Source organism: Giraffa tippelskirchi, chromosome 11 (genome assembly GCF_054371585.1).
Source record: "Giraffa tippelskirchi isolate mGirTip1 chromosome 11, T2T-mGirTip1v1.2.pri, whole genome shotgun sequence".
Classification (NCBI taxonomy): Eukaryota; Metazoa; Chordata; class Mammalia; order Artiodactyla; family Giraffidae; genus Giraffa; species Giraffa tippelskirchi.
Window position 1 is genome coordinate 13564042 of NC_137285.1, and position 27757 is coordinate 13591798.

Sequence of the window (27757 nt, forward strand, 5' to 3'; positions counted from 1 at the left end):
GTAAGGAGCTCACTCAGACACTGCCTCCAGAATCGAAGAGGGCCCGCCACTCGTGGCATCTGGCTTTGGGTGATAGTGGGTGGGAGGTGCGGTAACTTGACTTTCACCTTGGCGGAGAGATCGCCACACTTTCCAGACCGCTGTGCCCCAGACTCCTTACCAAGGAGGGGTCCCTGAGTGTTTGTGGTGGTTCTCTTCTCTCTCTCTCCTGTTTGTATGACCTTTGAAAGCATCTCAGACCTTGCTACTTCCTGCTCAGTAGAGCCGATCAGCATGATGTTCTCAATGTCGTGAACCAGGAGTATCAAGGTCTCTGTGGGCTGTATTAGGGCAGAGAACTGGAGAATTGGGGCATAAAAGGTTGAAGACATTGCAACTGGAAAATTTTTCTCAGAATTTTGTGTTGTTATTTAGTCGCAGTTCAGTTCAGTCGCTCAGTCGTGTCTGACTCTCTGCGATCCCATGAACTGAAGTACGCCAGGCTTCCCTGTCCATCACCAACTCCCAGAGCTTACTCAAACTCATGTCTGTAGAGTCAGTGATGCCATCCAACCATCTCATCCTCTGTCGTCCCCCCTTCTACTGCCCTCAATCTTTCCCAGCATCAGGGTCTCTTCAGTGAGTCAGTTCTTCGCATCAGGTGGCCAAAGTATTGGAGTTTCAGCTTCAGCATCAGTCCTTCCAATGAATATTCAGGACTGATTTCCTTTAGGATGGACTCGTTGGATCTCCTTGCAGTCCAAGGGACTCTTCAAGAGTCTTCTCCAATGCCACAGTTCAAAAGCATCAGTTCTTCAGCACTCAGCTTTCTTTATAGTCCAACTCTCACATCCATACATGACTACTGGAAAAACCATAGCTTTGACTAGACAGACCTTTGTTGGCAAAGTAATGTCTCTGCTTTTTAATATGCTGTCTAGGTTTGTCATAGGTTTTCTTCCAAAGAGCGAGTCACAGTAAAGCACGTATATAAATGCCTGCTAATGATGACTGTCTTGGTTTGCCCAAAACTTAAAGGTGTTCTAGGACGTGGACCTTTTACTGTTAAAACAGGAATGTCCCAGGCAACTTTGTCACTTTATCCCGTTTGGCCACCCTTGTTCTTTTTTGTGTGGTCCTAACAGTCTGTGAGAACAAATGCACTCATAGAATTAAGATGAGATGATAATTCTGAGACAAAAGAAGTAGAAGGGGATGTAAAAGTTGAGTGAAAAGAAAAGTCAGTAGTTTCAACTTCAGTACTGTTCCCAGACCCTGGGTCACGGAAAATTGTCTTGACGCTTGATGAAAACACCTATTTAGAGGCTTCTCTGGTCTTTCTGCCTCACACCGAGGTTCTGTCTTCAGGGAGCATCAGAATCACCTGAAGTGCTGTTAAAACACAGATCGCTGGGACCCACCCCAGAGTTCCAGATTCAGAATCTGCAGTTCTAACAAAGTCCCTGAGTGGTGGAAACGCTGCTGCTTCAGACCACACTCTGAGAACCACGGGACTGGAGGTTCAGATGAATGTTTTCAAGGTTCAGTAGGACTTCCTTCTCAAGACCTTTCCAGGAAGGATGAATCCATGGCCTTTTGTGCTTCCTCCCACGTGGAAATTACCACTGTTGCAGCACTTTTGTGACACTGTGTTGAAATGATTTGCTTCAGCATTAACATGCGTCTTCTGTGAGCTGTTCAAGGGTGGCTTTCACCTTTCTAAACCTGTCCCAACCCCAAATGAACCCTGGGACAGCAGTGGTGATTAATAAACCTTCTTTGGTTTAATAAATCAAGAATTGGAAGCCGGTTGGGAGTAAATTCTCAATAATGCCAACGATGATCATTCCAGACAATGATAATGAAGAGGAGGGGGTGGGTCACACTAGCCCATCAGCCTGACCGCCCGGTGTGTAATAAGGATCCTCTCGCCGATTTCTGAGCACAAGTTTTCTCCTCTGGGAACCTGGGGGTGAACTCCTATTACTAACACATTCCCTGAACTGAATCTACCACAAGGATTTTGATATCTCAGGAGAGGTCCAGCTGTGTAACCTGACTCCATCCCTCTCTGATCTAATGTTTCACTTCTGTGAAAACCTGGCGCTAGGGATTGACTAAATGATTTGTTCCTATGGTATGCTTGGAAAGTGCCGAGATACCTCCTCTACTGGCCTCTTCTTGTTCCAAATTTCTACCATTAGAGATTCATTCCTTTGGGTTTGTCTCTTGTGGGGGAGGGAGCACCTTCTCTAACCATCCTAGACAGATTTGATGCCCTCACTAGAATAGGAGGATCTCAAGGAATATGACTTATTTACCACTATGTTCTTAGCGCTTAGCACAGTCTTTGGCACGTAAATAACTGCTCAAGAAATGTTTGAATGGATCCTTGGATACCAATAGCAGTCCAGGTTGGAGAGGGTGGTGGAGCACAGAGAGAGCTCTGGGCTGAGTCCTCCAGGCTTGGCTGTCACTGCCTCACTCTGTTAAGAGGGCAAGTCCTTTTCCCAGGTCCTAGTTTTCCCGTGGGAACACTGAGAGGATAGATAGATGGTCTCATCTGATCTCTGCCTACTTCATACCACAGCCATTGTGTTCCAGCCTCTGGGCTTTTCACCTTTAAAAGGCCAGGTGCCTTCCTGTGCCTGGACTGCTTTCGCTTCCTTTCCCTGAGATTTTCTTGGTTTCTTTTAAATCTTCCCACGGACATCTCAGAGAGGATGGGCTGGTACCTCCCCAACTAAGGTTATTCTGTATCTGAGCAAAGAATGATTGCAACTTGCCTCTTTTTCTTTGTCTTCTCTGCATCTGAGCTTTCAGGTAGTCTGAGATTCCTGGAGACATGGGACGATGCGAATCCCGGACACCTAACACCATCCGGTAGGAGGTGCTCAGGGATTAATGGGGATTAATCTGAATTGAAGCCGAAATCAGAGCAGAGGTTGTGTCCCTCCGGGGACGGCCAGCAGATGTCGCCACAGACCGAGAGGAGGCGAGGCGGTGCGGTAGGCGGGCCTCCCGCGGGGCGGCCTCACCTGGTGGCGGCCTCACCTGCCCGCCCCGCCCCCCGCGGAAGCCAAGAGCCCGGGCTCTGGCGTCACCTGGGCAATTGGGAAAGCGGCGCCCGGAGCCACGAGGAGGGGAGATGAAAGGCGGGTGGCGGGTGGGGGCCGCCTGCAGCGCCAGGTGAGAGCCGGGAGCCCCGCCCCGCGCCTGGGGACCAGGTGAGTCAGGCTCCCTGGCCCCGCGGGTGGAGGGAGGCGGCCAGGCTGGCACCCGGATGCTCGTGCTCCTTGGCTGTCTTCCCCACTGGGTGACTCCGCTCAAGTCCCTTCCCTCTCTGGGCCCCAGCGTTCTCTGCCAAATCCCTGAAGTGCTTTCCTGTGATTCTGAGTAATAATGACTTTCATTCATCAAGCAATGTGTTGTGTACATGTCCCATTCGAGCCTCAGCATAGCTCTCTCCAGCTGGGTTCGATCCCTGAGTTGGGAAGATCCCCTGTAGAAGGGAATGACTACCCACTCCAGTATTTTGGCCTGGAGAATTTCATGGACTATATAGTCCACAGGGTTGCAAGGAGTAGGACAGGACTGAGCAACTTTCACTTTTCATAACTCTCTGAGCTTGGTAGTTTTCTTATATCCATTTTACAGAGGCCAGAGAGAGGATCAGAGAGGTGAGGTCGCTTGCTCAGGGTCACACAGCATCCACTTAGCAAGTTGCAGACTAGGAATTTGAGCCCGGAGTCCGAGTTCTGATGCTATTGCTCCCGTTGCTTGCTCACCCTGTGAGAGACACCCTATTTTATTTTCACATTTCTATATCAATGTATTTCAAGAAAAACATTTTTTACATATCTACTCTTTTAAAAATTCTTTTCTGGGACTTCCCTGGTGATCCAGTTGTTTAGAGTCCGCATGCCAGTGCAGGGGACACAGGTTCAGTCCCTGGTCAGGGAATTAAGATCTCACACGCTTCAGGGCAGCTAAGCCTGAGTGCTCTTGAGCCTGTGCTTTGCAATAAGAGAAGCTGCCACGTGAGAAGCCTGAGCACCGCAGCTAGAGGGCAGCCCCTGCTCGCCGCCGCTAGAGAAAGTCTGCGCACCGCAGCAGATACCTAGCACTGCCGAAAAGAAGGAAGCGTTACAAGAGATGCTTTCCATATGGGTCATTACAGAGTATTGAGAAGAGCCCCCTGTGCTCTACATTTTCCCTGGTGGCTCAGACAGTGAAGAATCAGCCTGCAACGCAGGAGATCTAGGTTAGATTCCTGGGCTGGGAAGATGCCCTGGAAAAGGGAATGCCTACCCGATCCAGCATTCTTGCCTCGAGAATTCCATGGTCAGAGGAGCCTGGCAGGCTACAGTCCATGGGGTCGCAAAGAGTTGGACTTAGCAATGAATACTTTCAACTTTTTCACCTTCAGTGTGTCAGTCCTAATCTCCAAATTTTTACCTCCCTTTCCGTTCCCTTTTCCCCCTGCAACCGTAAGATTTTTTTCCTACACCTGTGACACTATTTCTATTTTGTAAATAATTTCATTTTTACCATTTTTTTTAAGACTCCATATAGCACCCTATTTTAGTTGAATTGCTTTTTATTTATTCTCAATGCCCTCACCTTTTCCACCCCCTCACTGCTTTTGGAGGCTGGCAGGCCAGGGCCACCTCAGAGCTGAGTCCAGGAATTGAGGTCTAGAGAGTTGCAGTGATATTGATCCAGAACCTCGGCTTCCCTGAGCTCACTAACAACCCTGGACTGGACTTGTTAGGTGGGAAATTATACTCGATTGTTTAAGGCGAGCTAGGCTATTTCCTGCCGCTGGGCACATCCTAACTGATAGAACTCTTCCCAGAAGGAGAGCACAAGGGCCAGGGTTCCTTCCATCACTCTTTGCACCCTTCACTTCAAAGTACCCAATGATAATACCTTCTGGGGCTTAGTGCCACTAATAACAAGCCTATTGATAAAGGCTAACATTTTTTTTAACACTTTCTCTGCGTTAATACTTTATGCAGGTTGTTTCTTTTTATTGGAGGATTATTGCTGTACAGTATTGTGTTGGTTTCTGCCATACGTCAACATGAGTCACCTACAGGTATACATAGCGATTGTTTCATCTAGTGCTCACAGAATCCCACGACGTGGATCATAGAACCTGTTTACAGATGAGGAAGTCTGGGACTCGAGGAATATCTGCAGCTTGATGGTTGAGAGCTTGGTCCTGTTTCCCTTGCAAATCCTCGGCCTCCCTCACGTCCAGACACCCCAGCTCATCCCTTTATCCCCATGTTTCTCATTGTGCGATTCTTGCACGTAGTATGTGCTTGATAGAGACAACGTGGGGTTCTAAAGTTCAAATTCTTTGTGATCTCATTCTGCCTTTAGGGTGATAACCCAGGCATGTGGGCTTTCAAAGGCTGCCCGTGCTCTAAGCAAAAAAATATTGCCAGGAAGATTGCCCTGGTTGAGTTCAACCTACCGACAGTTCAACTACTGACTCACAAAACTCCTGACTCTTTAACCATCCCCCTCCAGCAAGCACCTGGAGCATCCTTCAGATGGGATGGTAGGCCAGCCACGCTGGATAGGACAACTGCAAGAGGACCCTGGGCGTCCTGGGCAGTGGAGGGCTTACTGAGCATGACTTGAGGAGCCCCATCTATGAAATGGGCCTAGCTATCGCTTGTGTCTCTTGTCTAAAGCTCTGGGCTCTGCATGTTCTGGGAGGCTGGGGCCCAGTCTTGCAGCAGGTAGGTTTCTTCCCTGTATGTGGGTCACTGCGGGGATGAGGCTGGCCCAGGTGGGGCTGACTCTCTGCTCCTGCCTCCCCTCCACGCTCAGAAGCTTTCAGGGTGATTAGTTCCCCTCCTGGAGGGATCCTGTTACAGTTCCAGCAGGAGGGCCTCTGAAACTCCTACCTGCGATAAGAAGGCTGCATCTCTGTTAATCTCCCAGCTTAGAGGCCATGTTTTAATATTTAAGAAATGGTTTCCAGGCTTGGGGCTGGGAGGAGGGAGTGTGGTACACTGGGCCTGGCCTAGTGGGTTTTGAATGCATGAATCCTCAGAGGCCTTTTCTGCTCTTCAAGCCCATGGGGCCTGGTGTCTCCTGAGTCGTTTCTTTGGATTGAAGTTCACTTGTAGCTGGACCAGGGGGCCTGACGGGTTATATTTATGAGAAGCTCAGCTGGACGCGGGCCATGTGCTGGAAGCAGTGCCGAGTCTGAGTACGGGCCAGTGTCCGACCCTGCTCCCAGCCTGAACAAGCCCAGGCCTGTGTGTCTTAACTGTCACCTCTCTCCCTCAGTTAGCAGACTCCTGGCAGGACCTACTGGGAGTAGAAATTTGAAGGGAGTCAGCCCTGTGCGAGTTGACCATATGCATGCATTCTGAGTGTGCCTGGCCATCTGGCTGACCTGGGTTTGAGTTTGGTTTTACTTCTGTCCTGCTGTGTGATCCTGGTCAAGTCACTTAATTGCTCTGAGTTTTAATTGTCTCCTTTGTGAAGTGGGTTCTGTATTATGTACTTCACATGGCAGTTTTGAAACCTTAGGCTGTTCAAGTGCCTGGAATAGGTTAGTTTTGTTTTTTAATAAATTAGTTGAAGAAATATATATTCACCGTCTTGCTGATGGGAGCTCACAGCTGTAGCCACTTTTTCTTTTTTTTTTCTTTTTAAGGCCCCCAAGTGAGAAGGCGTAAGAAATAGCTAGAGACTGGCTGAGAACAGGCTGAGTTTCTGAATTTTTCTAGCTTTGTCCTGAATAGTTAAATTTCTGAAAGATCAGTGAAGACACTATGGGTGTTTCCCACATTCATAGGGGAAAGCAGATTTTCAGTCAATGATATGAAAACAATTGACCAGAGTAAAGTGCATGAGTGTTACTTCTGTACCTAACCGCACTTGGATCTGCTCACCTGTGAGCCGTAAATCCCGTCTACTGACGCCTGGTGGTCGGGACGGGAAGTGCAGCTTTAGTGTGAAGGTGCCAATAGAGGCAGGCGAGTGTTCCTGCCCCCAAACCTGAGCTCCCTGAAGGCTTTCAGCAAAGCACTTTAGGAGGTGAAGTGAGGGAGGGGCTTCCTGGGGTCTGTGATCAAGTCGTGCACAATTCTCTTACTGGTTGAGCTGAACAGTCCTTAGACACCAGAAGGCCAAGGACTACATGCTCATGATCATAAAGTCGTTAAATTTTTCCATTTGGTGGTTTTAGGAGCTGAAAAATAACGCAGAAGATATGCATCAGATACTGTTACCCAGGCACTTCACAGAGGAGCTGAGGCAGAGGACACAGGGAAGGGGTCTCTCCCCAGGAAGGCCCCATAGCGTCCTTCTGAGTTAAAAGACGTATAGCTTTGGTTCGTTTAGTTTTTGGTACCATGCGATGGTCCATTCTCCTGTTGACAACTTATGTGTTTTCCTAATTTATCTCCCCACCCACACTATCCCCTTTGGTAACCATCAGTTTGTTTTCTGTGTCTGTGAGTCTGTTTCTGTTTGATAAATAAGTTCATTTGTATCATTATTTTCAGATTCCACATATAAGTGGCATCGTGTGATATTTGTCTGCCTCTCTGTGACTTACTTTGCTTAGTATGACAATCTCCAGGTCCATCCATGTTGCTGCAAATGGCATTATTTCATTCTTTTTTATGGCTGGGTAATATTTTACTGCATACATACCACATCTTATCGATTCGTTCATCTGTTGATGTTAGGCTTCTTCCCTGTCTTGGCTCGTGTAAACAGTGCTGTAATGAACATCGAGGTACATGTATCTTTTCAAATTACAGTTTTCTTCAGATATATGCCCAGTAGTGCAATTGCTGGATCATATGTCAACTCTATTTTTAGTTTTTTGAGGAACCTCCATGTTTTCCATAGTGCCTGCACCAATTTGTATCACCACCAGCTGTATAGGAGGGTTCCCTTTTCTCCACACCCTCTTCAGCATTTATTATTTGTAGACATTTTGAGGATGGCCATTCTGACTGGTTTGAGGTGATAACATTGTAGTTTTGATTTGTGTTTCTCTAGTAATTAGCAATGATGAGTGTTTTTCATGCGCCTGTTGTCCATCTGTATGTCTTCTTTGGAGAAATGTCTATTTAGGTCTTCTGCTCAATTTTATTAGGTTCTTTGTTTCTGCTTTTATATATATATATATATATATTAGGCTTATGAGCTGTTTGTATATTTTGGAAATTAATGCCTTGTCAGTAGCATCATTTTCAAATGTTTTCTCCTGGTCTGTAGATTGTCATTTCATTTAGTTAGTGGTTTCATTTGCTGTGCAAAAGTTTTTAAGTTTAATTAGGTCCCATTCATTTATTTTTTTGTCTTTATTTCCATTACTCTAGGAGATGGATCCCCCAAAATATTACTGTGTTTCATGTCAGTGTTCTGCTTATGTTTTCCTCTAGGAATTTGATAGTTTTGCTTTTTAATGTCTTACATTTAGGTCTTTAATCCATTTGAGCTTATTTTTTGTATATGGTGCCAGAGGATGTCCTAATTTTATAATTCTACATGTAGCTTCCCAATTTTCCCAGCACCATTTATTGAAAAGACTGTCTTTTCTCCATGTGTATACATGCCTCCTTTGTTGTGGATTAATTAATCATAGTGTGTGAGTTTATTTCTGGGCTTTCTGTCATTCCATTGATCTATATGTCTGTTTTTGTGCCACAGCCACACTCCTTTGATTACTGTAGATCTGTAGTATACTCTGAAATCAGGGAGACTGACTTCAGCTCTGTTTTTCTTTCTCAAATTTGTTTTTGCTTTTCAGAGTCTTTTCTTTTTCCATATAGATTAAAATTTTTGTTTTAGTCCTGTGAAAAATGCGATTGGTTATCTGGTAGGGATTGCCTTGAATCTGTAGGTTGTTTTGGGAGTATGGACATTTCAACAATATTGATTCTTCCAACCAAAGAAATTAAGGGGTTCTCCAATCCCTTAATTTTCTGATATTTTGTTGATAGTGTATAGAAATGTAACAGATTTCTGTACATGAAGTTTGTATCCAGCAACTTCACTGAATTTATTGATGAGCTCTAGTAGTTTTCTGGTTGTATCTTTAGGATTTCCTATGTATAGCATCATGTAATCTGCAAACACTGACAGTTTGACTTCTTTTCCAGTTTAGATTCCCTTTCTTTTTCTTCTGATTGCTGTGACTAGGACTTCCAAATCTGTGTTGAATAAAAGTGAGGGCAGATATCTTTGATTTGTTCATGATCTTAGAGGAAAACCTTTCAGCTTTTCACCATTGAGAATGATGTTAGCTGTGGGTTTGTTCTGTTGAGGTAGATTCCCTCTATGCCCAATTCCTGAAGAAATTTTATCATAAATGGATGTTGAATTTTGCTTTTTTTGGATCTATTGAGATTATCTTACTGCTTTTATTCTTCAGGTTGTTGATATGGTATAACACATAGATTTTAAGGATATTGAAAAATCTTCGCATCTCTGGGATAAATCCCACTTGATCATGGTGTATGATCTTTTTAATGTATTGCTAGAATAAATTTGTTGGTATCTTGTTGAGAATTTTTGCATCTATGTTCAGCAGTGATATTGCCTGTAATTTGCTTTTTTTGTGTGATATCTTTGGTTTTGGTATCAGGGCGGCCTCATAAAATGAGTTCAGAAATATTTTTTCCTCTGTAATTTTTTCGGAATAGTTTCAGAAGCAGAAGTGTTAACTTTTTCTCTAAATGTTGGGTAGAATTCAACTGTGAAGGCCTCTGGTCCTGGACTTTGGCTTGTTGGGAGTTTTTAAATTACTAATTCAGTTTCAGTACTGGTAATTGGTCTGCTCATATTTTCTAGTTCTTCCTGGTTCAGTCTTGGGAGATGATACCTACCTATGTGCTTGTCCATTTCTTCCAAGTTGTCCATTTTATTGGCATACAGTTGCTTGTGGTAGTCTCTTATCCTTTATATTTCTGTGGTGTCAGTTGTTACTTCTACTTTGTCATTTCTGGTTTTACTGCTTTGGGCCCTCTCCCTTTTTCCCCTAATGAGTCTGGCTAAAGGTTTATCAATTTTCTTTATCTTTTCAAAGGACCATCCCTTAGTTCCATTGATTTCTTTTTTTTTATCTCTTTCATTTATTTCTGCCCTGATATTTATGATTTCTTCCTTCTACTAACTTTGGGTTTTGTTTGTTCTTTCTGTAGTTGCTTTAGGTGTAAGTTTAGTTTGCTAATTTGAGATTTATCTTGTTTCCTGAGGAAAACTTGTGTCACTATAAACTTTACTCTGAAAATTGCTTTTGCTGTACCCTAGAGGTTTTAGATCATCAGGTTTTCATTTTCATTTGTCTCTAGATGCTTTTTGATTTGCTCTTTGATTACTTCAGTGATCCACTGGTTGTTTAGTAGCATATGGTTTAGTAGCCTCTGTGTGTGTTTGTGGGTTTTTTTTTCTTTGTAGTTGACTTCTAGCCTTATAGAGTTGTGGTTGTAAGAGATGCTTGATATGATTTCAGTTTTCTTAAATGTACCAAGGCTTGCTTTGTGGCCCAGAATTTGATCTATCATAGAGAATGTTCCATGTGCATTTTAAAAGAATATATATTCTGTTGCTTTTAGATGGAATGCTCTATAAATATCAGTTAAGTTCAACTGTTCTAATATCATTTAATGCCTATGTTTCCTTTTTGCTTTTCTGTCTGGCTGAACTGCCCATTGATATAAGTGCGGTGTTAAAGTCCCCACTATTATTGTTACTGTCATTTTCTTTTATGTCTGTTAACATTTGCCTTATATATTGAGGTGATCCTATGTTGGGTCCATATATATTTACAATTGTTATATTTTCTTCTTGTGTTGATTCTTTAATCATTGTGTAGTGTCCTTCACTGCCTCTTGTAATAGTCTTTATTTTAAAGTCTATTTTGTCTGATTAAATATTACATCTCTGGCTTTCTTTTGATTTCTATTTGCATAGACTACCTTTTTCCATCCCCTCACTTTCAGTCTATATGTGTCTCTAGATCTAAAGGGAGTCTCTTGTAGGCAGCAAATATATGAGTCTTACTTTTGTATCCATTCCTCTAGTCTGTCTTTTGGTTGGAGCATTTAGACTATTTATATTTAAGGTAATTGTTGATATGTATGTTCCTATTGCCATTTTGTTAATTGTTTTGGATTTTTTGATGTGGACAATTTTTAAAGTCTTTATAGAATTTGTTACAATATTGTTTTCTGTTTTGGTTTTTTGGCTGCAAGATACATGGGATCTTAGCTCTCTGAGCAGGGGTTGAACCCATACCCCCTGCATTGGAAGGTGAAGTCTTACCATTGGACCGCCAGGGAGGCCCCTGGGTTTGCTTTGTAGGCCTTTCCCCACTTCCTTTGTTCTCTCCTCATTTGATGACAATTTTTAGTGCTATATTTGGATTCCTTTTGCTTTGTCTGTGTTTTTTGTTTTGTAGTTACCGTGTGGTTTTTGTATAGGAGACTATATTTATATGTGCTTGTTTTAAGTTGATAATCTCTTAATTTCAGACACATTTTAGATACACTGCATTTGTAATCTCCTCCCATGATTACTGTTTTTGTTTTTATATTTTACATCTAATCATTTTCTGTATCCCTTACCTGCTTGTTTGTGGACACAAATGGTTTTACCCCTTTTGTCTTTTAACCTCCCTACTAGCTTTGTGTATGGATGACTTCCTACCTTTATTCTATGTTTGCCTTTACCGATGAGCTTTTCTATTTTGTAATTTTCTTGTTTCTACTTGTGGCCTTTTCTTTTCTGCCTAGAGAATGCTTTCTGCCTAGAAAATTCCTTTGGCATTTGCTGTAAAGCTGGTTTGGTGATGCTGAATTATTTTGGCTTTGCTCATCTGTAAAGCTTTTGGTTTCTCCATCAAATATGAATAGAGCCTTGCTGAGTAGAGTATTCTTGGTTGTATGTAGTTTTTTCTCTTTCATCACTTTAAAAGCCTTATGGGGGCTCCCTCACCCAGAAGTGCTTCAGGTACCTCCTTCACCCCGCAGCTCAGAGACGGACCTGAGGGCTTCAACTCCAACAACTGAGGAGCAGACCCTGCCCCCGACAAGGGCTGTGACAACCACAAAACAAAGAGGAGGCCTTGCCCAATACCCAGTGCAGGCTCTGGTCACCACACCACCAGTCACATCCCCTTTCAAGGGGATAATGCCCAGCACACACTGAGGACATTGACACTAAAAACAGCCTTTGCACCAAAAATATTAGACTCACACAAGCTACACAGGGATGACCCACAAAAAAACAGCCCTTCAAGACCACAGTAGATAACTGTCTCTTCTAAACTCAAAGAAATATAAGTAAAATAAAGAAATAAACCCATACACATATGATCGACTAATCTTTGACAAAGGTGGCAGTATATACAATGGCTTTCCTGGTGTCTCAGATGGTAGAGAATCTGCCTGCGATGCAGGAGACCCAGGTTCATTCCCTGGGTCAGGAAGATCCCCTGGAGATGGCATAGGCTACCCACTCCAGTACTCTTGCCTGGAGAATCCCACGGACAGAGGAGCTTGGTGGGCTACGGTCCATGGGGTCACAAAGAGTCACACACACCTGAGTGACTGACACTTGCACAGTCATATACAATGGAGAAGAGAGAGTTTCTTCAGCAAGTGATGTTGGGAAGGATAAATCGACACTGATACTCAGTCCTCTAGTTTAGCCATTTCACCTGTGGTTTAATTGTTCCAAATGTAGCCAATACTTTGAAATAGCACAGCATTTGGGAGGTCACTTAGAATTTTTTTCTTTAATGTGGACCAGTTTTTTTTGTCTTTATTGAATTTTTTACAATATGGCTTTTGTTCTGTGTTTTGGTTCTCTGGCCACAAGGCATGTGGAATCTTAGCTCGCTGATCAGGGATCGAACCCCCACCCCCTTCACTGGAAGGTGAAGTCTTAACCACTGGACCACTGGCAAAGTCCCTGGGAGGTCACTTTAAAACAATTTATTTTTGTTTTTCACTGACCCTTTAAATTTATTCTACAGTTACAGTTATTCCCTCGCTCCTAGATAAAATTTAGAGGAGGCCTCATAACTTCTCTGGTCACTGTTAATGAAAAGTGTTCTGGTCCCTTTAAGTTACAAAACATAGGGACTTCCCTGGCCATCCAGTGGTTACAACTCCACGCTGTCAACATAGGGGTGCAGGTTTGATCCCTGGCCAGGGAATTGAGATCCCACATGCCTCATGGTATGGCCAAAAATAAAAAAAACAGCCAGTTACAAAACACACTCTTGGCAGGTATTTGAATCTCACTCTGACATGCGGTGCTTCTGTGAGTTCTTTGGAGACTTGCCTGCCTATAATGGAGGTCCCTCCCTGGATTTCTCTGATATGGCAAAAATATTTTTCACAGATCTGGATAGCTGCATGTACATGAATGAAGTTAGAACCTACCCTAGTACCATACACAAAAATAAACTCAAAAGGGCTTAAAGACATAAATATAAGACATGACACCATGAAACTCCTGACACCAAGACACCATAAAACAGAGAACACAGGCAAAAATTCTCTGACTAGTACCATAAATCATACCACTGTTTTCTTAGGTCAGTCTCTTAAGGCAGTAGAAATAAAAGCAAAAATAAATGGGATCTAATTAAACTTTAGGCTTTTGTCCAGCAAAGGAAACCATACACAAAATGAAAAGACAGATGACGGAAAGGGAGAAAATATTTGCAAATGATGCAACTGACAAGAGCTTAACTTCCAAAAGATACGTACAGCTGATGTAACTCAGCGACAAAAACCCAAAGGATTCAATCAAAAAAGAAGGTAGAAGACCCAAATGGATATTTCTCCAAAGAAGATACACAGATGACCAACAGGCACATGAAAAGATGCTCAACATCACTAATTATTTGAGAAAAGCAAATCAAAACTGCAATCAGGTATCACATCACCAGCTCAATGGACATGAGTTTGAGCAAGCCCCAGGAGCTGGTGATGGACAGGGAAGCCTGGCATGCCACAGTCCATAGGGTTGCAGAGTCGGACACAACTGAGTAACTGAACTGATCACCTCACACCAGTCAGAATGGCCATCATTAAAGAGTCTACAAATGACAAATGCTGGGGAGGATGTGGAGGAACGAGAACCCCTCCTCCACTGTTGGTAGGAATGTAAATGGGTGCAGCCACTATGGAAAGCAGTATGGAAGTTCCTTAAAAAACTAAAAATAGAATTATCATATGATCCTGCAATCCCAGTCGTGGGTATATATCTAGAGAAAACTGTAGTTTGAAAATATACATGTACCCGCATGTTCATGGGCTTCCTTGGTGGCTCAGATGGTAAAGAATCTGCCTGCACTGCACAGACGTGGGTTCGATCCCTGGGTTGGGAAGACCCCCTGGAGGAGGGCATGGCAACTCCCATATTCTTGCCTGGAGAATCCCCATGGGCATTAGAGCCTGGTGGGCTACAGTCATGGGATCGCAGAGTTGGACACGACTGAGTGACTGAGCACACCACGCTCATAGCAGCACTATTTACAATAGCCGAGACGCCTTGTTCAGTCAGTCAGTCAGTCATGGCCTGCTTTTGGGGCGCCATGGACTATAGCACACAGGCCTTCTTTCCCAGCATCAGGGTCTTTTCCACTGAGTCAGCTCTTCTCATCAGGTGGCCAGAGTATTGGAGCTTCAGCTTCAGTCCTTCCAATGAATAGTCAGGGTTGATTTCCTTTAGGATTGACTGGTTTGCTCTCCTTGCAGTCCAAGGGACTCGGAAGAGTCTACTCCAACACCACAGTTTGAAAGCATCAGTTCTTCAGTGCTCAGCCTTCTTTATGGTCCAACTCTCACATCCGTACATGACTACTGGAAAAACCATAGCTTTGAATATACGGACCTTTGTTGGCAAAGTGAAGTCTCTGCTTTTGAATACACTGTGTAGTTTTGTCATAACTTGTATTCTAAGGAGCAAGTGTCTTTTAAGTTCATGGCTGCAGTCATTGTCTGCAGTGAGTTTGGAGCCCAAGAAAATAAAGTCTCTCATTGTTTCCACTGTTTCCCCATCTATTCTCCATGAAGTGATAGGACCAGATGCCACAATCTAAGTTTTTTGAATGTTGACTTTTAAGCCAGCTTTTTCATTCTCTACTTTCACCTTCATCAACAGGCTCTTTAGTTCTTCTTTACTTTCTGCCAGAAGGTTGATGTCATCTGCCTATCTGAGGTTACTGATATTTTTCCCACCAATCTTGATTCCAGCTTGAGCTTCATCTATCTCAGCATTCCACATGATGTACCCTGCATATAAATTAAATAAGCAGGGTGACAATATACAGCCTTGACGTACTCCTTTCCCAATTTGGAACCAGTCTGTTGTTCCATGTCCAGTTCTAACTGTTGCTTCTTGACCTGCATACGGATTTCTCAGGAGGCAGGTCAGATAGTTTGGTATTCCCATCTCTTTAAGGATTTTCTACACTTTGTTGTGATCCACACAGTCAAAGGCTTTAGCTTAGTCAATGAGGCAAAAGTAGATGTTTTTCTGGAGTTCCCTTGCTTTTTCTATGATCCAAGAAATGTTGGCAGTTTGATCTCTGGTTCCTCTGCCTTTTTAAAATTCAGCTTGTACATCTGTAATTTCTTAGTTCACATACTGTTTAAGCCTAACTTGAAGGATTTTGATCATTACCTTACTGGCATGTTTTGAAATGAGTGCAATTGTGTGGTAGTATGAACATTCTTTGGCACTGTCTGTCTTTGGAATTGGAATGAAACTGACCTTTTATCAGTCCTATGGCCACTGCTGAGTTTTCCAAATTTGCTGGCATATTGAGTGCAGCATTTTAACAGCATTATCTTTAAAGATTTTAAAAAGCCCAGTTGGAATTCCATCACCTCCATTAGCTTTGTTCGTAGTAATGCTTCCTAAGGCCCACTTGACTTTGCATTCCAGGATGTCTGGCTCTAGGTGAGTGGCCACACCACTGTGGTTATCTAAGTCATTAAGACCTTTTTCTGTACAGTTCTTCTGTGTATTCTTGCCACCTCTTCTTAGTATCTTCTCCTTCTGTTAGGTCCTTACCATTTCTGTCCTTTATTGTGCCCATCCTTGCATGAAATGTTCCCTTGGTGTCTCTGATTTTCTTGGAGAGATCTGTAATCTTTCCCATTCTATTGTTTTCCTCTATCATTTTTGCATTGTTCACTTAAGAAGGCTTTCTTATCTCTCCTTGCTAGTCTTTGGAACTGTGCATTCAGATGGGTGTGTTTTTCATTTTCTCCTTTGCCTTTCCCTTCTCTTCTTTTCTCAACTGTTTGTAAGCCCTCCTCAGACAGCCATTTTGGAAGAAACCTAAATATCCATCAACACAATGAAGTATTACTCAGCTCTTAAAAAGAACAAAATAATGCCATTTGCAGCAACATGGATGGACCTAGAGATTATCATACTAAGTAAAGTCAGAGAAAGACAAATATCATGTGATATCACTTAATCACTTATATGTGAAATCTAAAATATGATACAGGTGAACCATTTACAAAACAGACTCACAGACTTAGAAAACAAACTCTGGTTGTCAAAGGGGAAAGTGGATGGAAGAGAGATAAATTTGGGGTTTGGGATTAACATATAGACACTACAAGATATAAAATAAACAATAAGGACTTACTGTATGGAACAGGGAACTACATTCAATATCCAATAATAAGCCATAATGGAAAGAACATATATATACACATACACACATATATATGTATACACATATATGGAGCTTCCCAGGTGGCGCTAGTGGTAAAGAATCCGCCTGCCCAAAACACTCTCTGACATAAATCACAGCAGGATCCTTCATGACCCACCTCCCAGAATATTGGAAATAAAAGCAAAAATAAACAAATGGGACCTAATTAAAATTAAAAGCTTTTGCACAACAAAGGAAACTATAAGCAAGGTGAAAAGACAGCCTTCAGAATGGGAGAAAATAATAGCAAACGAAGCAACAGACAAACAATTAATCTCAAAAATATACAAGCAACTCCTGCAGCTCAATTCCAGAAAAATAAACGACCCAATCAAAAAATGGGCCAAAGAACTAAACAGACATTTCTCCAAAGAAGACATAAAGATGGCTAACAAACACATGAAAAGATGCTCAACGTCACTCATTATTAGAGAAATGCAAATCAAAACCACAATGAGGTACCATTTCACGCCAGTCAGAATGGCTGCTATCCAGAAGTCTACAAGCAATAAATGCTGGAGAGGGTGTGGAGAAAAGGGAACCCTCTTACACTGTTGGTGGGAATGCAAACTAGTACAGCCACTATGGAGAACAGTGTGGAGATTCCTTAAAAAACTGGGACTAGAACTGCCATACGACCCAGCAATCCCACTGCTGGGCATACACACCGAGGAAACCAGAATTGAAAGAGACACGTGTACCCCAATGTTCATCGCAGCACTGTTTATAATAGCCAGGACATAGAAGCAACCTAGATGTCCATCAGCAGACAAATGGATAAGGAAGCTGTGGTACATATACACAATGGAATATTACTCAGCTATTAAAAAAACTACATTTGAATCGGTTCTACTGAGATGGATGAAACTGGAGCCCATTATACAGAGTGAAGTAAGCCAGAAAGAAAAACAACAATACAGTATACTAATGCATATATATGGAATTTGAAAGATGGTAACGATACCCCTATATGCGAGACAGAATAAGAGCCACAGATGCATAGAACAGTCTTATGGACTCTGAGGGAGAAGGTGAGGGTGGGACGTTCTGAGAGAATAGCATTGAAACATGTATATTATCATATGTGAAACAGAACATCATTCCAGGTTCGATGCATGAGACAAATGCTCAGGGCTGGGGCAATGGGATGACCCAGAGGGATGGGATGGGGAGGGAGGTGGGAGGGGGGTTCAGGATGGGGAACACATGTAAACCCATGGCTGATTCATGTCAATGTATGGCAAAAATCACTACAATAGTGTAAAGTAATTAGCCCCCAACTAAAATAAATAAATTTATTTAAAAAAAAAAAGAAAAAAAGAATCCGCCTGCCAGTGCAGGAGACGCAAGAGACACAGGTTCAATGGCTGAGTCAGGAAGATCCCATAGAGGAGGAAATGGCAACCTGCTCCAGTATTCTTGTCTGGAAAATTCCATGGACATATATATGTAACTGAATCACTCTGCTATATACCAGAAACTGAGCATTGTAAATTACATATCCTTTGTTTAAAGAAAATTCCAAATTGGAGACAGGAATGGGTTTGCTCATTGCCCAGGCTGGTTTGGGGAGTGCATTTCTCTGCAGCGCTCTTTTAGAGGCTGGTCCACTGTGTGGCACAGATGCTGGCCTCCTCTGTCCTTAGGATATGGGAGGGCAGGGGTTATCTCTTCACCCCCTAGCACAGGGCCTGGCACCTGAGAGGCACAGAATATCTGTTGACAGGATCCACAAATTCATCCTGCAGATGTGTTACAGTTCTGTGTGACGGTGCCTGAGGGTCCTGATGGTACAGTGTTCCGGTGTGAAGTTGCTTCTGCCTTTGTTAGGGAGACAAGCGTGTAACTAAGGGAGCTGCTCAAACCTGCAGGGCAGCATCCAAGGGAAAGGAGGACAAAGACAACAAAAATTCTGCTCTGATTCACAGATCTCCACAGGGCCTGGGAGATGAATACAGCTGCATGAGTCTTGAGAACAGGATGGAGGTGGAAGTAGGACTCATGGTTAAGAAAGGATTTTTTTTTTTAGATGGGTACGTGAAGATAAGAAGTGCATTGTGAATGTGGATTGTTGTAAGGCAGTCACTAATTGAAAACTAAGGTTTCTCTTCAAAATGTTTTGAAAGATAAAAGCAAAGAGAGTTCATACACAAAAAGGTAAAACTGAAAAGAGAAAGGAAGCAAACAAATAATATGTGCATTTATATGAACTGGTTGACAGGTCAAAGGGTAACACAGAGCAGGAAATGCAAATGGTAGAAATTATGCTGTTGAAAGGAGGTTATAATTCTATGAAGCAATGAAACGCAACGACTTGTGTGAAGAACAATTAACACAGCATGACAAAGGGTGGAAGTAAATGGTTGGTCAAAGATATAACCAGAATTCTAACTAAAGGAAATAGGGTTGGTAATATTCATATCAAGGATAATTTAAAGCAAAAAATCTATGCAGAATTCATTATACAGAGATAAATTATATAACAGATACATCATAAACCTTTATGCAGCAATAATATAGGGCAAAGGAAAAAAGGACAGCCAAATTGCAGTGGGAAATTTAATTCCTACTATCTGGACCACAGTTGAGGTCCAGACAGAAGATATAGAAAATATATGATACTTGAGACAGAATTAACCCATCTCAGATCTTACATTCGAGCACTGTGCTGTCCAGTGGGATAGTGAGTGTGTGGCTTGGAAATGTGAACATGGCTGAGGGGACTAATTTTTAAATTTTATTTAATTTTCATTAAAATTTAAAACCTGAAGCAGCATAAAATTTTTTTGTTAAATTCAGCCTGTTTTGATACAACTGTATTTTGCTTTAACCACTGAAAATTTAGCATCCAAATTACATACACTGTAAACAAAATAAATACTGAATTTTGAAGACTTAACTGCAAAAATAAGAATGATAAATATCTGATAACTTTTATTTCACATTGAAATATAAAAATTTAGCTATATGGGATTAAAGAAAAATATTATTCAAAGTAATATCCCCTGTTGTCTTCACTTTTTCAATGTGGCTACTAGAAATCATAAAACTACATCTATGTGGCTCACGTGATATTTCTGTCGTGTTAGTTGCTCAGTCATGTCCAACTCTTTGTGATCCCGTGGATTGTAGCTCACCAGGCTTCTCTGTCCATGGAATTATTATTTTTTAATTATTTTAATTGGAGGATAATTATTTTACAATGTTGTGATGATTTCTGCTGTACATCAGTATGTATCGACCATAGGTATACACGGGTCCCCTCCATCCTGAACCCCCCTCCCACCCTATCCCTCCAGGTTGTCACAGAGCACTGGCTTTGGGTGCCCTGCGTCATACATTAAACTCCCGCTGGTCATCTGTTTTACATATAGTAACGTATATGTGTGTGTTAGTCACTCAGTTGTGTCCGACTCTTTGCTACCCCATGGACTGTAGCCCGCCAGGCTCCTCTGTCCATCGAATTCTCCAGGCAAGAGTACTGGAGTGGGTTGCCATTCCCTTCTCCAGGGCATCTTCCCAACCCAGGGATCAAACCTGGGTCTCCCAGATTGCAGGCAGAGTCTCTACCATCTGAGCCACCAGGGAAGCCCAGTAATGCGTATGTTTCATTGCTGTTCTCTCAAATCATCTCACCCTCTCCTCCTTCCACTGAGTCTAAACATCGGTTCTTTGTCCATGTATCTTTGGGTAAGAATACTGGAGTGGGTAGCCATTCCCTTCTCCAGGAGCTCTGAGGGACAGAACTAAATAGGACACACCTTGCTTTGAAGGTTTTGGAGACTGTTGGCAAAACCCAATCATTATTAGATTATATGTAGTAAGAGAAACGGAGAAGGCAATGGCAACCCACTCCAGTACTCTTGCCTGGAAAATCCCATGGTTGGAGGAGCCTGGTGGGCTGCAGTCCATGGGGTCTCTAAGAGTCGGACACGACTGAGCGACTTCACTTTCACTTTCATGCACTGGAGAAGGAAGTGGCAACCCACTCCAGTGTTATTGCCTGGAGAATCCCAGGGACGGGGGAGCCTGGTGGGCTGCCGTCTATGGGGTCACAGAGAGTCGGACATGACTGAAGCAGCAGCAGTAAGAGAAAATTACAGTCCAAGAGACTTGAAATCCAAAGAGAACTTTCCTTTATTTAAAAAAAAGCAGATCAAAAAAGAAATAAAACACTGAGTCTAAAAATAAAAATGAAAACATTGAACATCAAAATCTGTAGGATGCAGTCAGCTTAACATAGTCCCAGAGCAGTCATTTTTATCCCTTTAAGGATCAGATACTTCTGAGAATCTGATACAATAGATCCCCACCCTAGAAAAAATGCAAACACAAAGAATTTTGCTTATAACTCGAGGAGGCCCACACAACATCCAAAAGCCCCTAGGCTATAAATGCCTGTATCATCAAAATGGAAAATAAATTAACTAAGCAGGCAATTAAGATTCAAGGAAAATAAAACCCTCAAGGAAACTAGGAAAAGGAACAAGATTAAAAGCCAGGATAAATAACAGCAGAATTGTTAAATCCATGAGCTATTTCTTTAGAGAAAATCAAAACTAAAAAACAGTAACTGCTAGAATAATCCATCAAGAAAGAAAAAAGAAAAAAATGCATAAACAGAAATGAGAAGGACCATACGTTACCAAAACAACAGGTTCAGAATTAAGGGAATACTGTGCACAATTGCATAGTAGTAATATGTTGGAAAATTCAATTTTTTCCCTGTAAAAATTCAAATTTCCAAAATTGGCATAAGAAATAGAAAACCTAAATCAATAACAGAAAAATAAAAGGAATTCTTCTATTTTCTAGTATATAAAATATATATTTTCTGCTCCTCCAAAAAACAGCAGAAGGTGATGAATTTGCTGGTAAATTTCAGTTTTGATGTGTATTCCACTCTTTCAACAAATACCTCCTGTGTGCCTACTCACAGCAGTAGTATATAGTCGCCCAATCTAAGGTCGTTTTTGTCATTTTAAGTAAACTCTCCTGTTTACAGAAATGACTGGAAAGTCATTAATTCATCCCATGAGACAAAAAATGACCTTGATCCCTAGACCTGATAGGGAGATAAATTCCTAAGCTTTGTAGTGATGAGAGGTCAACAGAGGGGAAAAAAAAACTGGCGTGTGCACATAGATAGAACTACATAAACATTCTCTTCTACAATTAAAAATCACACACTTAAAGGAGGCAGATAGGAAATAATTTTATATATTAAATAACATATAAATTAGTAAGAGCTCCATCAAGCCTCTAAGTGAACAAAGTAAGATTTAAATAAGAGAGGCTAATGTGTAAATGCTTTCTGAAAAGCGCTGAGCTCAAATTAAGACAATGACCATCTTACATGTTAAATGGATGACCCTCCCACAGCAAACATTTCCAAGTCAGCCCTCTCACTTAGCTCTGGCAGTGCCAGTTTTCCTGAGTATCATGTGGTTTTATGAAACAGGTAAGTTGAAACCTGCTTAATTTGCAAGCAAGGAGACAAAGGCATAAAATAGGGAGCACTGGCCAGAGAGACGCTGAAAGGGGCTGTTAATTTCAACGTGTCTGCCTATTCTGAGGTGTGGGTGATTTTAAACACACCGCGACACACCTGCTTAGACTCCAATCTGAACAGAGCACCAAGTTACAGCCCGGACAAACGCTGTTTCTAGATTACTAAAACATCTTTTCCGCACCTCCCTGCTTTCCTTAAAGAGAAAAAAGTGAGACTGACCCAGTGTCTGTCTGCATCTGCATCTCCCCTGGTAACTGATGTTCACTGAGGAAAATAACCTTTACAGACAAAAATCAATACTTCAGTCTTGTCCAAGCTTTCTTCCTCAACTTTTATTTCCTACATGCTTCATTACTTTGTTCTAACTAGAAGCAGTTAAGTGCCAAAAAAATATCTTTTTTAAAGTTGACCTGAGAATTTCAACTGAAGTGGTGGGACTTGGTAAATCTGGTTCCAAGCAGAGTAAGATGCCCAGGGCAACTGTTGCAACCCTGTAATTACCCGGCATAACAGAATTTTCTAATGGTGTCTCATTAGGTATTAATGACATCAACTAATTCCTGGTAGAGTGACCTTTTTGTCAAGGGGATATAAACAAGCTAATCATTTAACACCAAGATAATGTAATACATGAACATTGCATCTTGTTAGGACTGTAGCAAGTGGTAAATTCAAAGGGAAAGAAATCTTTATAGAATGGCTGGTGTTGTGTAGATGACAAAGAACAAAGTCTGTTTCCAGTATGTGTCTCACAGACACCAAGTCTTATGACAAATCTGGCTTTAAGAGCTATTGACATACTGCACTTTTTATAAAGATTTTTTATGCGCTCTTTGATACCGGTTGGGAACAAATTCCTGGCCCCAGGACTTCTCAGATGGCAGGGACATAAAACTATTGGATGGCATGGTTTGGGGGGAATGAACTGGTTTAAGCAGAATCTGAGCAGAGCAAATGCCTGGAGGCTGATGCCTGGAGTGGCAGGTCAGACTTACCTACATGGAATCTGCAAAATGAATGAATTTGATAGTTTTTTCTATCTCAGAGATTTCACTACTGTTGATACCGGTATGGCTAATAATGTTATGAAAACAAAGTTCCTAGTATAAATAAAGCCAACATTCATTGGTTGTTGGATTAAGTGCCATCAGATGTATGAGCACAGAACCCAAGCAAATGAAGTGGTTGGAAAAATACCACCTAGTTCTGATTTTTACAGGGACACAAGAACCTTGGACTGACCCGAATTCATAGGATCTAGGAAGTGTGCAGTTCTTTAACGCTTTTTGGCTAGGGGCATTTCCAAGAAGGCTGGGAACTAGGTATAAAGAGGTGGTAACTGGACGAGAGAGAGATCAACATTATCTGTTAACCGAAAAGTGCTCTCACTTTTCTTAGACTTCTTCAATAGCACAACTATAGTAACATGGACACAGCTTTTCAGCTGGCATGGAATTGCCCTCTCTCAACTGCAGAGGAAATAACTGAGGCCGAATAGTGTCAACAGTTTCATCTCTAGGTTCAGAGTTAGAACAGTGAGCTGGAGGAAGATTAAAGGCAAGGTCTTTCAGCTTACTTGGATTTGACAGTAGGCTCTGCCAAGCCTGGTGTTCACTATTTTAGCGAGAGCTCCTGCCCCTGTGGTGGTTTAATCCTACGGAAAGGATCCACGGAGAAGAGCGCAAGGCAGTGGGGCCGGGCAGTCAGAGTGTCTTGTTCACAGGTGTGCTGGATGGCACACAACCGTCATCAGGCTGTGAGCTGGGGAAACAGAGATGAAACTGTTGTTTCTAAGGAACAACAAAAGGAAACTGGCTGAGCCCATGAAGAGAGAGGAGCAGAAAACAGACTTGTAGTCTAAGACTGACTGTAGTCTTAAGAGCTGGAAGACAGTAGATCACTGTTAGATGCGATCTACTCAAAACAGTAAAGGAACGAACGCCAGAGCTCCAAGCCCAATGCTGTGTGTGTGTGTTCACTCTAAAACTGGATCCATGAACACGCTTGCATCTTGGGAGTATGTGAAAACCGTAACAGCTATTAGATGGAGTGATCAGGGGAGTAAAAGTTTACTCTGAAAGGTAGAGCCTGGCTCCTGGTCAAGGACTGTTCAATCCATAATACAGAACACCTTTTGAATAGGCGTAATCATTTTTATTACAAAAGCAGGATGGAAGGGGGGAAAAAAAGCCACTCAATGTTTCAGTAATTCAATAATTTATTCCTCTAAAAAAGTGTGTAAAAGTATATAGCTCTCATTCACAAGGTATATATGAATGACATTTAAAATGGAGGCTTTTTAGTATTGTTTCTTTTTATCAAAGTCTTTTAGTGTACTGTACCAGCGCTATACTGTAGTTTTTTTTAAATGAACTTCACATATTTTTGTATTCTTTCAAATTGTTTGCTATATATAAAAGAAGCTCACTGCAAAATGCCTGAAGGAAAAAAGGAAACAAAAGAAATTCAGAACTTCCCAGAAATGTACAGCTTTTACATTTAAAAAAGGTTCTGAAATATACATACAAGCATGCTGGACAAACCCACCCCTCTCCCCTCCCCATGTCCCCTCTTTAGTTCAAACCAAGGTAAGAGTTCTGATTTCTGCAGAATTTCCAAAATTAAAAATAAAAAAAAAATAAAATAAGTTCTCACTCTGTAGCAAATCCAGGGCTTGTACATTTCAGATTAATTCAGTAAAAAACTCACAAGTAAAATAATGCATATTTAAGGGAAATATTATACAGACTTTTTCACACAGAAGTACATAATAAGATTTTTTTAAAATCTATTGCCATTCATTTATTTTTGCACAAAAACGTATAAATATGTCACCAGCTTTTTCTTAACTTAAAAAACTTAAATAAAAGACACCAGATGAAAACTACCCTTTGCTGCCTTTTTTTTTTTTTAAGTTTTTGTAGGGGTTTTTTAGTTTTTTGTGTTTTTTTCTTTTTTTGCTGAGAATTGGGTTTCTAGGGAAGAAAAGCCCCTGCATTAAAAACAGCCCATTTAAAAAAAAAAAAAATTCAAAGTTCTGATGAATTCTGGGAAAAAAAGCAACCCCAAAGTGGTAAAAGATTACAAATATCTACTTTACAATTTGTCTTCTCACCAAGATAATTTTATACAAGTTTACAATCTTCATCATCTTATGCTCTTCAAAAGGCCTTGAGAATTTTTCCTTTCTGATTAAGAAAAAATAGCACTGCAATATTTTTAAAGTCAATTTTACACTGTACACATTAGATACAAATGGTTTGATATATCAGATTTTTTAACCTATACATTGCGAAAGTCAGCCCCTCCCCCTCAATTGGCGGTACAGAGACAAAATTATCCATTTACAAGTGATTTCTCTGCTTTCATATTCCCACCACACAATTTTTTTTTTAATGTTTTAAACGTTAGATTATTTCAAGAAAAATACTTTTACAAAATCATCAGTTATTAATATTTTTTTTGTTGTTAATAACCAGAATATGGAAATTTCTTGGAAGAACTTTTAAAATCTGCATGATTCTCTCTCTACAGATGACTAGAACTCTACAGCCTGACCAGAGTGGCTCACAGGAGGCAAGCCCACACCCACTGCCCTTGGACAGAAGCGCACAGCAAGGTAGGGGTAGAGACGGAGTCTTTAAGACAACCTGCTCGGGCCTGGAATGAGGAGTCATAAAATACTTCAGTTAGCCTTAATGCTTTAAAAAGGCATGGTTTTTTTTTTTTAAAAAGTTCCACCACAAAGGCTCAACTTCAAGTACTAATTTAATGGTTAAGTTGTAATATTTCTTTGAAATAATATTCCTATGGTCCAGAAAAAATTCACCATATTTATAACTGATGTTATGAACAAACACTTTTGATTGTGATATGTACATGAGTCCCTTTTGATCTAATGAGAGGAGAGACCTGGCTTTCAGTAAGAATTCACTAGAAAATAGATGTCCACTGTGACTATATAAAACTAATGAAGGTACTTGCCTCCATGGCTCTAGGTGGAGCTTGACTGCCTTCTATATAAAAATGTCCTTCATGAAACAAACGCTGGCCACTTTTAATAAGGAACATGGCAGAATGTTTACCTAGTTTGTTCTCAACAAAACCTACTGCTGGGTGGTTTTGAATATATTATTACTTTGTAGGCATGATCCTCCCTAATTTGTATTCACTCCTTTTCCGGCTTCTAGGACAGAGGTATGTAGTCAAAGAATCCTATGGTGGATCTGAGTTGGGTTTTAGCTACTGTACCTGGTCCTCGCGAATTAAAAAAAAATAAACAAAGTCACATGACAGAACGACCTAAAATAAATAAACAAAATGAAGATGTCTCCAGACCTCTTGTATCTACACACAGGTATAAAGTCAACCAAAGCACTCACGCCAGTCTAGATGGGAGCACTACGGAGACAGAAACCCTATGATGAAATCATGTACTTGAGCTGGTTCTGATTTTTCAAAAGTCCCAGATTACGGAGTTCAGGTAACCCACAGGCCATACACCAGGAACTGGAGGGTTTCATCAGAGGGCTACACTGCCCATGTTAAACAGAGACTGAAAACACAGACTCTTGTGCAAAAGGACACTGTCTCCTATTTCCCTCTTAAAAACCAACAGAAAAACTTCCTGTGGCCCAGTGGTTTGGGGCCGCATGCACTGTAACACTGGCTGAAGGTCACTGCTCGTGGGAAGTTTCCAGGTCCAGGAGAGAAGTGTCAGTGAGTCACTCTGGTACTGAAAACTGCAGAAATGACATGTGCCTGCTGAGGAGGAGTCACAGTGCAGGACTGTGCAGAGTGGTCTCCAGAGGAGGAGGGGGGTGTCTGCAGAGGGTCGCAGGGTCCTTGGACTGAGGTGCAGGGAGACGGAACTGAGCCAGAGAGAACAAGTGCTTTTCCAATTAGAGTATATTCATGATGGCATTGTACAACTGAGTGAGCACCACAAAGTGGACGGGAAGGCAGGAGGTACGGTCCTGGGTGGCCGGATTGCACGTGAGCCACGACAGAGCATTGTACTGCTCCAAAACAAACCTGCCAGAGAGAACACACGGGTTAGGGCGCCCGGCACGAAGGGAGGCTGGTCCGAAAGGTCTGATGTGCCAGACGTCAGCAGGAAGAAGGCCTGACCTCATTCTGTGCCTGGAGCTCCTGTCCTGTCTCCCCTTCCTTCTAGACCTGCACTGTCCAATATGGCAGCCACTGGCCCCATCAGCCCAGATATGCTATATGCAGAGAACAGGCACAGGGATTTCAGAGCCTGAGTATTTCAAAAAGCATAGAAAATAGCTCATGACTATTTTTACATTGACTACCATTCAAATGATACTATGTATATGATATCATTATATTTTTATATATTACTAAAATTAATTTCAAAATTTTTCTAGTAGCCACATTAAGATGGTAATTATGTGACTCACATTATACCTCTACTAGACGGTGTTGCTCTAGAGGCTTTGGAAGCCAAAATCATGTAGATTAGGTTCTTGCTTTAATTATAATTTTCAAATCATTTAAGAGTT

The 27757-nt window shown here is 41.7% G+C and overlaps 1 protein-coding gene and 1 long non-coding RNA gene across 8 annotated transcripts in view; one reads left to right on the plus strand and one right to left on the minus strand.

Annotated features, from left to right (window-relative positions):
* The window catches only part of LOC145525842 (uncharacterized), a 99049-nt gene that overhangs the window by 42587 nt on the left and 28705 nt on the right, over positions 1-27757 (plus strand). For all 4 annotated transcript variants that reach the window (XR_014068443.1, XR_014068441.1, XR_014068444.1 and 1 more), the window contains exon 2: positions 25767-25851. This is a non-coding gene — a long non-coding RNA (uncharacterized LOC145525842). The remainder of the gene's footprint in view (positions 1-25766; positions 25852-27757) is intronic.
* MED13L (mediator complex subunit 13L) overlaps positions 24433-27757 on the minus strand; it is a 284123-nt gene continuing 280798 nt past the window's right edge. For all 4 annotated transcript variants that reach the window (XM_081539697.1, XM_081539695.1, XM_081539694.1 and 1 more), the window contains one exon: positions 24433-27266. In XM_081539697.1, the coding sequence (XP_081395823.1) occupies positions 27134-27266 (133 nt within the window). In that variant the 3' untranslated portion in view covers positions 24433-27133. The remainder of the gene's footprint in view (positions 27267-27757) is intronic.